Source organism: Myotis daubentonii, chromosome 2, assembly GCF_963259705.1.
Source record: "Myotis daubentonii chromosome 2, mMyoDau2.1, whole genome shotgun sequence".
Lineage (NCBI taxonomy): Eukaryota > Metazoa > Chordata > Mammalia > Chiroptera > Vespertilionidae > Myotis > Myotis daubentonii.
Window position 1 is genome coordinate 178,980,176 of NC_081841.1, and position 13,508 is coordinate 178,993,683.

The 13,508-nt window shown below is 41.6% G+C and overlaps 1 protein-coding gene across 1 annotated transcript in view; it reads left to right on the top strand.

Annotated features, from left to right (window-relative positions):
- Positions 1 to 225: 225 nt before the first annotated feature.
- The window catches only part of HS6ST3 (heparan sulfate 6-O-sulfotransferase 3), a 703,200-nt gene continuing 689,917 nt past the window's right edge, over positions 226 to 13,508 (top strand). The window contains exon 1 of the mRNA XM_059684978.1: positions 226 to 1,800. Within this exon, the coding sequence (XP_059540961.1) occupies positions 1,079 to 1,800 (722 nt within the window). The 5' untranslated portion in view covers positions 226 to 1,078. The remainder of the gene's footprint in view (positions 1,801 to 13,508) is intronic.

Consider the following 13,508-nt stretch of genomic DNA (forward strand, 5'->3'; position numbering starts at 1 on the left):
ACTCCTGGGAAGTCCTGTTTAGGAGGATCCACCCAGCGGTGTGCAGGTATTATTCCCGTCGATAGGATAGGCCGGCCAGATTTCTCTCCACCTTCAGATTGAGAGAGCAGCCACGCTCTCCTGCGGGGCCTCGCCTGGCTCCGCCTTTGCCTCGCTCCCCAGTCTCTCCTCCCTCGAGGCAGAAGGGATTCCCGGCGCCAGCTGCCACCCCGAGCCCCGCGGAGCAGCGGACTCCTCCCCTGGAAACTCCTCCGGGGCTGGGGGAGCGGCGGCGCATGCTCCGTACCTTGGGCAGGTTTTTGCTGCGGGTAGCAGGGCTCCTGTCACTCCGGCGGGCGGGTTGTGGCGGTGCCAGCCAGTGCGTGCGAGTGTGTCTGCGTGCCCGCGCCCGGGCGGACCGACCCGGAGCGGCGGCACTCCTCTCCCGGAGCGGCGGCTCCGCACGGGCGCCTCGCCGGCCGCCGCGGCGGGGGCTCCTCGGCAAACTTGCGGCGGTCGCCGGCCGCCCTCGCGGCTCCCGCGCCTCGCCATCTGAGGGCAGAGGCGCCCGCGCGCGTGCGGAGCGCGGTGCCCGCGGCCGGCCGTGGCGGCGGGGCCCGGCCGCACCTTCGCCCTTGGCCCGCGCCCCGGCGAGCCCCATGCAGCCCCCGCGCTCGCGGCCGCAGCTGCCCGGCCGCCCGGCCGCCCGGGGCAGGTCCCGGACCGGAGCCGCTCTCCCCAGCGCCTGAGCGCCCGAGCGCGGGCGGCGGGATGCCCCGAGTCGCCTGAGAGCTCGCCCCGCGCCCCGGCGGGAGCCAGAAGCGGGCCGAGCCGGGCGCTCCCGGGAGCGCAGGGCGCCCCGCGCCGCCGCCGCCACCGCACGCGCCGGCGCCCGCCTCCCCGCTCGGTCCGAAGGCCCGGCTCCGTCCGTCTCGAGCGCGGGGTGCCGCGGGGCCGCCCGCCCGCCGCTCGCCTCGGCGTCGGGGGCATGGAGGAGAGGCAGGCTCGGAGCCGCGCCCCTGAGTCCCCGAAACTTCCGAGCGGACGCCCGTCCGCGCCGCTGCCGCCGCCGCTGAGCCTGCCGGCCTGAGACGGCACCATGGATGAAAGGTTCAACAAGTGGCTGCTGACGCCCGTGCTCACTCTCCTCTTCGTGGTCATCATGTACCAGTACGTGTCCCCCTCCTGCACCAGCTCCTGCGCCAACTTCGCGGAGCGGCCCCGCGCGGGGGAGGCCGGCCAGCCCGCCGCCCCGGGGCCCGCCCGCCGGACGCAGGTGCCGCTCGAAGACGGGGAGCGGCGTCCTCAGCTGCCCCCGCCACCTCGGGGCCCGCCCGAGGGGCTGCGGGGGGCCGTGGCGCCCGAAGACGACGACGATGAGCCAGGGGACCCAGAGGAGGAGGAGGAGGAGGCGGAGGAGGAGGGGGAGGAGGAAGAGGAGCCGGACCCCGAGGCCCCAGACCACGGCTCTCTGCCTCGGTTCGTGCCGCGCTTCAACTTCACCCTGAAGGACCTGACCCGCTTCGTGGATTTCAACATCAAAGGGCGCGACGTGATCGTGTTCCTGCACATCCAGAAGACCGGGGGCACCACGTTCGGCCGGCACCTGGTGAAGAACATCCGGCTGGAGCAGCCGTGCAGCTGTAAGGCGGGCCAGAAGAAGTGCACCTGCCACCGGCCCGGCAAGAAAGAGACCTGGCTCTTTTCCCGCTTCTCCACGGGCTGGAGCTGCGGGCTGCACGCCGACTGGACGGAGCTCACCAACTGCGTGCCGGCCATCATGGAGAAGAAAGACTTTCCCCGCAACCACAGCCACACCAGGTACCGTCCCCGGCCCCGTCGGGCTCCCTGCCACCTCCCCGCCCCTCTCTCCCCAATCCCGACCCCTGGCCGCCCTGCCCCTGCGCTGTCTGGGCGGGCTGGGCTGGTAGTTCCTCCAGCGTCTCTCAGAGGCGGGGCAGAGGCTTTGGGATGGCCATAAGAAACCTCTGGATAGTTCCCTGGTCTTGAAGACACCCCCCCCCCCAACCCCCTCCACCCCCCCCCCCCGCCTTCGCCCTCTTTGCTTCCTTCAAATGTGTGGGGAGCCATTTGTGTGTCTCCTTCCTTGTGCCTAGCATGGTGTGGCGTCCCTCTGAGCAATGCTTGGAAAACCTTGGAATGGCGAGGAGGCCTGAGTTAGATCAGCGAGGTAGAAGCTTGTACTTAACTTCTGTGAGTGGAAACCAAGTCCAGTAAAAGACAGAGGAGGGAGTTGGGGGTAGAGAGGCAGGGCAGGAGTTTTCCAGGCATGGTGAGGCTGAAGAGGAGTCTGATTCCTCCGTAAGTGGCTCTTAGGTGGCTGCTCGTCAGCTCAGGAAACAATCCTCTTGATGGCACTTTGAAGATACATGTTCAGATTCCTGCTCCTACCTTGATAACCCTTCTGGAAATGGTTTTTGTTGCTGAGCAATGCTAGGATTGTGAATGCTGCTCTCAGCAAGATTTCCACTTTCTCCCAGGCCAATCCATCAACTCATTCAAAAAGTATTTGTTAAATGCCTACCGTGTGCCTGGCAATGTGCTAAATGCTAAGTGGATACAAAAATCTAGTAAGTAAAATCCCTTCCTTTCAGGATAGAATGGCCTTTCCCCCCTCCCCCTGTTAAATAGTGATACTGCTGAGAATTAGGAAAGTTTGACATCTTAATAGCCAATGAAACTGCTTACATTATTAACATCCTTTGAGAGAGACATGGGTTTAAGAATTTGGTTGAATGTTCTTTCTGCCCATTGCAATTTGAAGATTAATCTGACATGCTTGCTCAAGGGACTGAAATATTAAAAGCTTGGAACACTAGTTTATTGAAGTTTTTATCTCAAAGGTTTCAAACAATTTGGTGTAAGGAAATAGGAATTTAAAAACTCAAGCTCAATATGTTGATATCAGATAGCTTTTGCATTTGACATTATGGAAAAGCTCCATTTACTGGCAGCTACCCAGATTCTAGAATTCACCACCACTGAAGCATCTAATTCTACTTCATTTCTCCAAGAATGAGCAAAATTTCATTATGGGATTTTTTACTCTGGCAGTTTTTCAAATGCTTTCTCTCCTCCCTGCTCCTTTCCCTGTTTAATGGAAATTGGTGAGAATAAAAAATAGTTAGACTTGGAATGAAGGCATTAGACTTAGTGTATATTATGGATATTTTACTTTTAAGTATTTCTAACTGTGTAGTATTTTAGATCCTGCCCCTCTATTTTAGCTTAAGACGATTTTCCAATTAATTATTACTTCTATACTTCCTAACAAACAAAACTGTTATTTCAGTGAGAGGGAATCTCTGCTGCGTTTTACCCAAAGTTGTACTTTTTGGACTTTGACCGTTATGTATTAATTCCTGAATGACCACAAAGAGATTGATAGTCTGATTCCCATTTCACTCACACTAGAGACGTTGATTATCACATAGAAATGTCTAATGATCCTTTGGTAGGTATCAGTATTATTTTGTACTGATGTATATAAGTCTTAGCGAATAGGTTTAAGATTTTGGAGGAATTAGAGATTATGGAACCTAAAAATAATGGGATTTTTGCTTAATGGTGAAATGATGCTGCTGCCACAGACCCAGCATAGATTATAGCAGTAGTGTCTCACTTCTAAAGGAAATACTCAATACCTCTCTACTCTGTGATGTAGGAAAATTCCACCTTGACTATTTGAACATATGGTTTCTAATGCACAGTCCAATGCTTTTCTTTGTTTAGCAATGGGCCACAAGCATTCACTTCTTCCTGATTCTCAAGTTACCAGATAATCACCCTGCACTGATTCACTGATTCACTTATTTTTTTAATTCTAATTGTGTGTGTGTGTGTGTGTGTGTGTGTATTGGGGGAATAGTACTTCTTATAATCTTTCTTCTTTTTCTTTCTCTCCCTTTTCTGGTACTCTAAATTACTTTTCTTCTCTAGATGCTGTAGGAAAGAATATGTGAGGTGCCTTGCATCCAAAGCTATGGAGAAAAAAATTGAAGAGATGTTCAGTAGCATCATCCTCACACAGAAGATTTAATTAGTTGTCTGTCATTGGAATGTCTGTGTACGACATTCTACACTCAACTAGATTAGCCTGGATAATGGAGGGTACATTTCCACAATGCAAAATGGCAGATAATCTATTGCTACATAATGGGAACAAGGTTCTTCTTCAAATAGAGCTGACTAAAAGCCAAATCGAGAAGTAGAGCATGGTGATTTTAGTTTCCTACTCTCTTAGCTTTTGGTATCCCTCTTGGGCACCCCATTCCCAATTTCCCATAGGGATCAGTGCTTTTGTGAGTCATGTAATTGGTCGGATCAAGGATTCTGGATTCAGATGGATATGGCTCCTGTGCTCACTAGCTGTACAACCAGAAGTAATTTATTATTTCTGAGCCTCAGATTCTTCATCTTTAAACATAGGTAGGTAGCTATTAGTACTTCTATCACAGAGGTGTTATGAAAACTAAGTGAGAAAATGCATTCAAAGTGCTTAATGTAGTATGTATTCATAGTATAATATGCTGGTATGAAGTTCTTAATATTTAATATGCAAGTATATAGTAACACTTAGACATTAGTTGTTAACTATAATAAGAATATTTTCCCTAATAGAAGGATATGAGGTCAGTTCCTTAGAGCTGCTTAGTGTAAATAGTCCCCAGTAATTTATAGAGATGCCATTTATGATTGTTTATATTGAGACAGAATCCTAAATTCAAAACACCAGAAATAAATGGAAAATTATGGACATTTGGGCATCAGCCATTGCAGGGGACAAGATGGGAAACAAAATTATTGAGTATATCTTCTGTTGGTGACAAGAAACACTGTCTGGAATGGTGAGAGGTGGGAAGCCAACTCTAAAAGGAGATGCACAAGACCCAGGAAGGAGAAAGGCTTGGTGGCTGGCATTTTGGATCCAGCACCAAGGGCATTTCTGACCACCAAAATTGGTTAGAACAAGATAGGAAACTAATAGGAAGATGGCATACCTGAAGACCTCTTTTATCATATCATTGATGATTGCTTCTCATTATATTCTTTTGCTTTTTTCTCTCTCCAATTACATATTTCTTTGTTATGGTATGTTTCCCCCCTAAGCATACATAGGTCTTTTGAAGACTCTTCTTTAGCGTTGTTAAGTATTGATAGAATCATAACATTTTATGGCTAAAAAAGACTGGAAAGATAATCTTGTCCTACTATTTATGTAGCGAGTCGGTAATCTAATCTTAAGGATGTGAAATAATATGTTTTTTCTAGGGCACTCATGTCTTCATTTTAGTAAGTTTATTCAATGTTTTGCCTACAGTTTACTATGAAAAGTATAATGGAGAGTGTCTTATTCACCTACTATGTGCTAGGCACTCTGAAGTTCTAGGAATACAGTTTTGGACAAACAATGTCAGCCCTATGAGCTTAGGCTCTTAAGGAAAATAGACCTTAATCTTCTTTGGTAAGTGAGTATCACTCTAATTCTGAAATTATGCTGGAAAGAGATTCCATCCAAACCTTTTGTAGGGTGGAATGGCAGTTTTTCTTTTTTATGATCTGCATTCTGTTCGTCCTAGTAGAGTAGTTTGTACCTTATGAATATTGTATTAGACAGGACACTCTGCTGCAAATGGTACAACTCTAATGCAAACTTGGTTCAGTCAGGGGGAATTATTGGCTTAAACCAGGAAATAGGAAAGTTAGGGGTAGAGTTGGTTTCAAAAATGACTGGAACTAGAGATTTGAAATCTTTCTCCCCACTTTGCACATGGACCTCATTCTGTCAATTGGCTTATTCTACAAAATGGGTAAATGGCTATCATATCTAATACCTCCACAAGCTGAGAGGGAAGCAGGTCTTGTCTGAGTTTTAGCTTGCAATCTTGGGGAACGACTCTTTATAGTCCAGTTTGGAACTTGTGACTATTCATTTGAAGCAAATCAATTGGCCAGGGAGATGAGGTTGACCTTGTATCACAGATCTATCCCATGACTGATGTATGTGAGTGTGTGTGTGTGTGTTTACAAGAATAGTATAGACATGGTTCCTGGGTGGACCATTGGGTTCTTAACTTCTAGACAGTCCTTCCAATTGTGTCAATTATAGATAAATAAAGGAGAAATAAATGAAACTTCAGTTCTCTTCTTTGCATTTTATATTATATTTAGGACACATTAAAAATGAGAGAGAGAGAGAGAGAGAGAGAGAGAGAGAGAGAGAGAGAGAGAGAGAGAGGAAGAGAGAAAGAGAGAGAGAGAAAGGCCTTTTGATGTATGGGATGATGCTCCTACCAACTGAAATTTTAAGTCAAGCTACAGCTCTTATTTATTCGTAACATCTGGGAACCATGTCATATGAGGAATAATCAAAGGAACTGATAATATTTAATAAGGAGATGGGAAAAATAAAGAGACATAAAAGTTGTCATTAAATGCTCAATGGAGGAAAATGTGGAAGATGAAGGAGACTTGTTTAATATTTCTCCAAAGGACAGAACTAGCATAAGTGAGATAGGAGTGATGGGATAAGGATTTCAACTCAGAGTAAAAAGAACTTTATACAATTTTTAACTGTCTAAAATGAGAACGAACTCTTTTGTGAAGTGGCATGCTCCACAGCAGTGAAAACTTTAGACAATGGATGATTAACTACTGATGTTGTAAAAGGAAATCCTTCCTGGTCCAACATATGGCCTTTTATTTTAAGGCTTGCATTCTAATCTAAGGGTATCTTCCTCCTCCCCTTTTCTGTCCCAGACAAACAAAACAAAATAAAACAAACAAATGAACAAACAAACAGGATTATAAATGAACTAAACAGTTCTCAAGCATTTTGTCAATATTTCTACCAGGGAAATTTTGGCCAAGCACAGTCTGATAGCATAGACTGTTTTATACATTCAGGGCCAAGAGCAATAAATAGGTCCTATGTACTAGAATGTATGCTTAATAATAAGTGTAAAAAGGTAAGATGAGAAAATATAACACAACTTGCCACAAAAAACCATAACCACTTTGAAACATCATCTGGTTATTGCTTTTCCTTTAGACAGCAGGCAAAAATATATAAGGAAGCCACAGAGCTCTGTTTCAAAGACAATCTAGAATATTATGGCCCATACTGCTTTTGAAAGCATAATCTTTTTGATGTCTCTTCTAATTAGAAATGTTGAACTGCAAAGAAAGTTAATTTTCACCATCAGATTTGTGTGCCGTGTAGAAACTAAGGAGACAGGAGATCGTGCTGTCTATATCCCATATCCACGTATATGTTCTCTTAATGTATTGCTTCTGGTTCAAACCACCAATATTTGCTGTAAATTCGAAAGAGGTTGAATTAAACCCATTTAGTTTTTTGAATTGTAGAAATAAGGGTGGGGGTGGTAAATGTAATAGTGATTTATTTTTCTGCCTTTTTCTTGCTGGTTGCCTTGGAATTTTTGAAAGGGTTGATTTTAGAGAAATATGAATGTTCATGCGATAATTGGAAGGTAGGTAAATTTAACCACTAACAAGGTAGATTTGCTTTATCTTAGACTCTTATATTATTATTCCCCAAAGCTAATTATTATCGTCTCATTTTGACTAAGGACAATCAGAGGCTTATGTCATTTGAAAGTTATTTATGCTTGATAATGAATTAAACAGGTTTAATTGAGACTGGCAAGTCCTAATGTGATTTTAAGAGTCATGAAATAAATTAATTATTGGGGCAAGAAATAGGTTTAGTATGAAAACAATTAAATGGGGAACCCAAATTAGTATTTTGTAGTAATCATTTATCTTGTTTTGAGTTTGTTAAATTATAGATATCATGTATATATTCTCTGTTGATATTAATTGCCTAATAATAATTTTAAGTATAGCTTAGAATTTAACTATCTGTCTACTAAGGATTTAACTTAAACAGTGTTATTGGTTTATATCTTCTTCCAGCAAATATAGTTGCTCAGTAAAATACATGTAAAGTTCCCAGCACAGAGACTGACCTATAGAAGATGCTCTAGATTACCTTGTAAGAACATCAGCATAACTTGACAAGATGATGGTTTTAAAGATGGAATTATTAAAAGCTTTGTATCATGACTCTCTTATTTCAGGTAGAAATCTTTTATAGTTACTTGCCTTCCATAATTAACAAGATATCAACTCTCCTGATTCTCTAGAACAGGCGTAAAAGTAAGCATAGAGACCAGGGCTTATTGGATCATTTGAGAATGTTGTTACAAATCAGAAATTTATAGACTTGCTTCTTAGGAAGGATAATCTCATCATTCATTTTCACTTTGGAAAAAATAGCCTAAATGGAGAGCATGGGAACTTTGAAGTAGGATGGGAGGATGAAAAAGTGTAAATAATATAGACTCTGGATCACTATTGGTCTAAATTAGATTGTTAAGGTCATTGTAGCTAGAGATTGTGATATTGGAGAGCAATGGGAGAGTTAGGAAAAAAAGTCCTCACGAGAAATTGGAAGAAATCAATAACAAATTTATCAACCACTGAAAATGACTGAAAATTGTGCTGATGCTCAATTTGTGAATCTAATTAGGGTAATGTTTAAGAGCATGGACTGTAAAGTCAGACTAGCTAGAGTTTAATCTGGCTCAACCACTTATTGTCATTTAAGCCTGAACAAGTCAGTTCTCTGCTTCATACTTCAGTTTCCTTCTCTGGAAAATGGGAGGAATAGTACTATTTCATGTTGAATGCCCAGAACCTGACACACGGAAGAGTTAGCTATTATTTTCTCATTGGACTAATCTTATATGTTCATACTGTTTTGTATAAAAATAAAGTGATAGATAAACCTGTACTATCCTTTTTGAATCAAACTTTTCATCCTGAATGATGCAGAAATGAATTTTTAAACTTTTAAAACCATGAATGATAAAAGTAAATGTTAATTCTTAAGATACCATGAACACTCATTGGGCACTTAATGAATATTGTTGAATGGAAACTTGTCTTTCTTTTCTTCAGCATATCATTGTATATTTTTTTAATGGGAAATTAATGAAACAGCAACAAAAATGTTTAAGTACATACAACTAAATTAATAAGTGAAGCAATCCTGCAGTGAAATTGAATTGGTTGCCTGTGGGCACATAAATATTTGTAGTTCATTGTTATGATTAATATCTTACCATGCTTTTATTGCTAAATATTGTGTCATTTGTTCTCAGAATCTTGGATTTAACACTGTATGTTCATGGTTGCTCCTGCCCTCTAGTTTCTTTATAAACAGAAGAGGGTAGAAATGCTAACCACCTTGATGTCCTCCAGATTTATATGTTAGATTTTACAGAGTATTTCTCCCAAAGAATTCAAGGTTATGGATGTATGACTGTAAACCTGGATGACAGTTTCCATATTTTGTGTGCCTTAATTAGGAATTTGTAGAATTTTATATGTTTACTTCAAAAATGAAAACAGAGACCTAGAAAGATGAGTAAACATGACTTTGCAGATAGATATGCAGTAACTTAACCTGTGTATGGAAATTTCAAGGTAAGATCAGTATAATACAGTAAAAAACAAGGTGACATACCATGGAAGAGAGAACAGACAATGCGGAGTGTAAATTAGAAGGATGCTACAGAGGAAGGAGAGAAGAAGGACAAAAGTAGTCAAGGTGAAGAATGAAATCCTAAAAGAACTGAATCAGAAAGAAGGTAATAATGAAAGTAGAGGTCAGAAATTTATCTTGTGTGCAGTGTTTGTCTCATTAGTACATTTATGGGAAGTAATCAACTACCTAGGAGGCTATCTGACTCAGAGGGCTGGTGTATTTAAATGCTGCTGAAGCTCTTTTATTTACTTATACATCCTTTTACTGTGTCAGGTTGCTATGTATTAGTCAGCATCTTGACAGTAAACAGAGGCACAATCAGGTATTGCAAAGAGACTAGTTACAGAGGTATGGATCGGGTAAAGGCACAAACATGGGATCTGAAATACTTCACAACTAGGAATAAGGGGAGATGGTTAACCTCCCTGGGCTTAAGAGACAGAGGGAGAGAACCATGTTGTCAGCATCCACTGTCTGCTGGAGCCTGACAGGAGCTACAGTCTCCATGGTAGGAAAGGCTTCCCCATAGGAGCTGTTTGCAGAAAGCAGCTACTGCCAGAAATATAGAGCTGAGGCACAGAGGAAGCGGTAGGGGAGGGACTTTCTATCTATCCATCTCTTCCTGTTGTCTCCATTGGCTGAATCCATATGGAAACTAAAGGACAAGAGAGCTACTTGATACATTCTATGCCAACAGCAAGGCAGAGAAAGATGGAGAATGGAGGGATGGAAATGGAGAATAACTAGCACAGTGCCTTAAAATAGTTTGAAATTTCTTCTAATTCATTTTGTGCATGTCCCGTTCAGTTCTACAGATGAGGCATACCCTTTATTTTAATATCTGTACCACATGTTTTCTGTATGGATTGTTAAGTCTCCACCTAAAGAAAGGTGAATGCAACAGGACACTCAGCAGAGGAGCAGTCACCACTGAGAAGGGACTTTTTGCTGAGTAATAAAAATAATGCTAAATTTGGGTGTTTTGTCATGTAATTGCCCCAGAGTCAGCTGGTAATAGTTGCAGATTTGGGCAGTTAGAGCTGGATTATGATGCATACTATATAGCACACATTTTATATTACATCTGTGTATAATATTTTATGAATTTGAAATTATATAACAATATTAGTTAAAGCATGACAAAATAGTTTGCAAAACTGGCTGTAGTTTGCAAAAGCATATTCAGAAAATGAGATGTTTTCTGTAGCTGGATTTTCTTCCAAGAACATTTAGAAAATTAAGAGTAATATGTTTGCAGCTTTAAGTCTCTGAAGGTAAAAGGTGAGAAAGAAAAGGCACTGTACTACATTTGAAACAATTCTAATATTTTTAGTTTTAAATGACTTTTGAAACACTATTTCCATATTTAGTATAGGGGAGATATGAGATGCTTGAAAGTATGCATACATGCAACTCTCAGTACAAAGCATTATGAATCTGGAATCTCGTAACATTAGATACTGAAAAGTCTATAATAATAAAAGGGTAATATGCTAATTAGACTGGATGTCTTCCAGATGTCTTTCCTGACGAAGCTTGGGCCCGAGGGAAGCCAGCCTGGATCCCCGGTGCCAAAGGGAAGTGGTGCTGGCAGCCGAGGGAAGGAAGGCCTACTCTTGCACAAATGTTCATGCATCGGGCCTCTAGTAGTTAAATAAAGTTGGTATTTGAGGAGACTTGGCACAAGGAACTTGGTACAAGGACTATCAATTAACTGCTTTAATTCCAAGAGTCAAAATGCCATGAGCAAAACAATTCAACATATGTATTTGTAGATGACAAAAAACAATATTCAGTGCATCATCCATACCAAGTACATCTATTGGGATTGGTGCATATGTGTTAAGTTCATTTCTTCCAGCCATCAGAGGGGATTTGGCTTGCTGGGATCATCACCCATGAAGAACATACAAACTTTCAGCTGTCCTGCCCTCCCCGCCCCCCCCCCCCCCCACCTCCCAGCCTTTGCACACAATCCTCTCTTTCTGTGACATGTCTAGAGTCAGCAATGGGCTGTAAACCCGAGGATCACTTTCATGTCCTTGTATCTGTGAAAGTTACTTGCCATGGTAAAATTGCATCAGGAATTGTTTTCTGCTGGCTGTGAAAATTATTAGCTCTAAGGAATCTGTACTCCATTCAACTGGATTTAAGTCCAGTTCACTTAAAGAATCTGGGAGAGGTGTCAGAGAAGGTTTTCATTCCCACAGAGCTTTATTGAGTTTGTCATTGTGCCTTTTGTGTATGCAATGAAAGAGGTGGGTTAACAGACAGTTTTAATTCTAATATTCCCATTAACAAACATTTCAATCAGTAGGTCTATTGATAAGTAGCAAACGTTTTATGTATAAAAACATTGGATAACATGAAGGACTTAGGTGTTCTGGAGGTGTCAAATTTATTTTCTGATACATTTTTAATCTAAAGATATTTGTCAACTATCATGGCCCTATTATTTGCCTTTTAAATTCAGACTTAAGCCTCTACAACACCACTAAAGATAAATTTTTTTGCTTGGAAAGTTTTATTCTCCAAGTTCCTTATGTGTGCTATAAAGAATAATTAATGTAATGAAAAAATCAATATTGTGTATAAATTATTTAGGCTTTACTATCATTGTAATTTTCTTTTCAGCACCTATTGATTGGCAACAATTCATTTGTTAATTTCTTCCTAATAAGATATTCATTGTATTAGGTCTGTAGTAGTGCTGTCCCTGCACTTTCACAAATAAGTCATGAATTACTAATGATGCATGGACAAGTTAACTTACTAGTGAGTGCTGTGAGATGGGAAGCAGGCAAAGGGGAGTCATTTGAAATGCTGTATAGAGACATTGTGTAACCAGACAAATGCTGATAACTAAATGCATTGATTCTTGCAAGATATTAATTTGTATTTTAAAATTTTATGTGTATTTATTTTTCCAGGTATGTATATTTTTCCTTTTTCAAGTTAATTTTTAAGTCCAAAATTCTCTTTTATTGGGGAAATTGGGGATGGTCATTCCTAACTATCTGTAATAATGCTCTGAATGTATTGTTTATTAATGCTGCTTTGGCAATTGTCCACTCAATTACTTTAGAGGAGTGGGAAATATCTGAGACCTTTTGGAAACCCAAAGAGATTTCAATAAATCAAACTGCCAAAATTCATGGTAAAGAGATCTTTTGCATCAGCTAATTTGGGCCAGAGAAGCAAAATGGTATCCTGAAAAGAACTTTAAATTTGTGTTCAACAACCATGGTATTTGAATCCAGGCTTCCTCATTGACGTGTTTACTTATTTATTGTGTGGCTTTCTTGCCAAAATTTAAGTTTCCTGAAGATGTGACTGTTTTTGTTTCCTTCTGTATTTTCAGTTCCTAGAATAGGAAGGTACCATAAATAAATTTACTAATTTATTGGACAATTTGGATAAGAATATTTTTCCTATTTCCTTTTTTACAGTTGTTGTGGTTTAAGGAAATGACTATGAGGGCACTTAGAAAGCATAAAGTACTATACAAATTTAAATTTACATTGATAGTGAGAAGCCTTTTGAAATAAAATGGAAAAGGAAGGAAAGTTGGATTTTGGAAAATGCAATGAATATATAATTTTTATAGAGAGCTTCAAAAATTGGAAGTGACAAAGATGCAGTTGAAAGATATGCAAAATACACATTTAGCTCAATTTGTTAGTGTAATGAGCAGCCTCTTTTAAAACAGGATATAATATATCATAAAAGGCTTATCAAAAGGCATATGTCATGGAGGGTCAAGATGGTGGCATAGATAAACATAGTTCTTCCCTCTTCCCACAACCACATCAAAATAACAACGAAGCCACAAAACAACCAGCATTCAGAACCATGTGGAATCTGCCTGAACTCCACCTTACAACTAGAAAATTAAAGAAGAAACCACATTGAAACTGAGATGGAGGCTTAGACC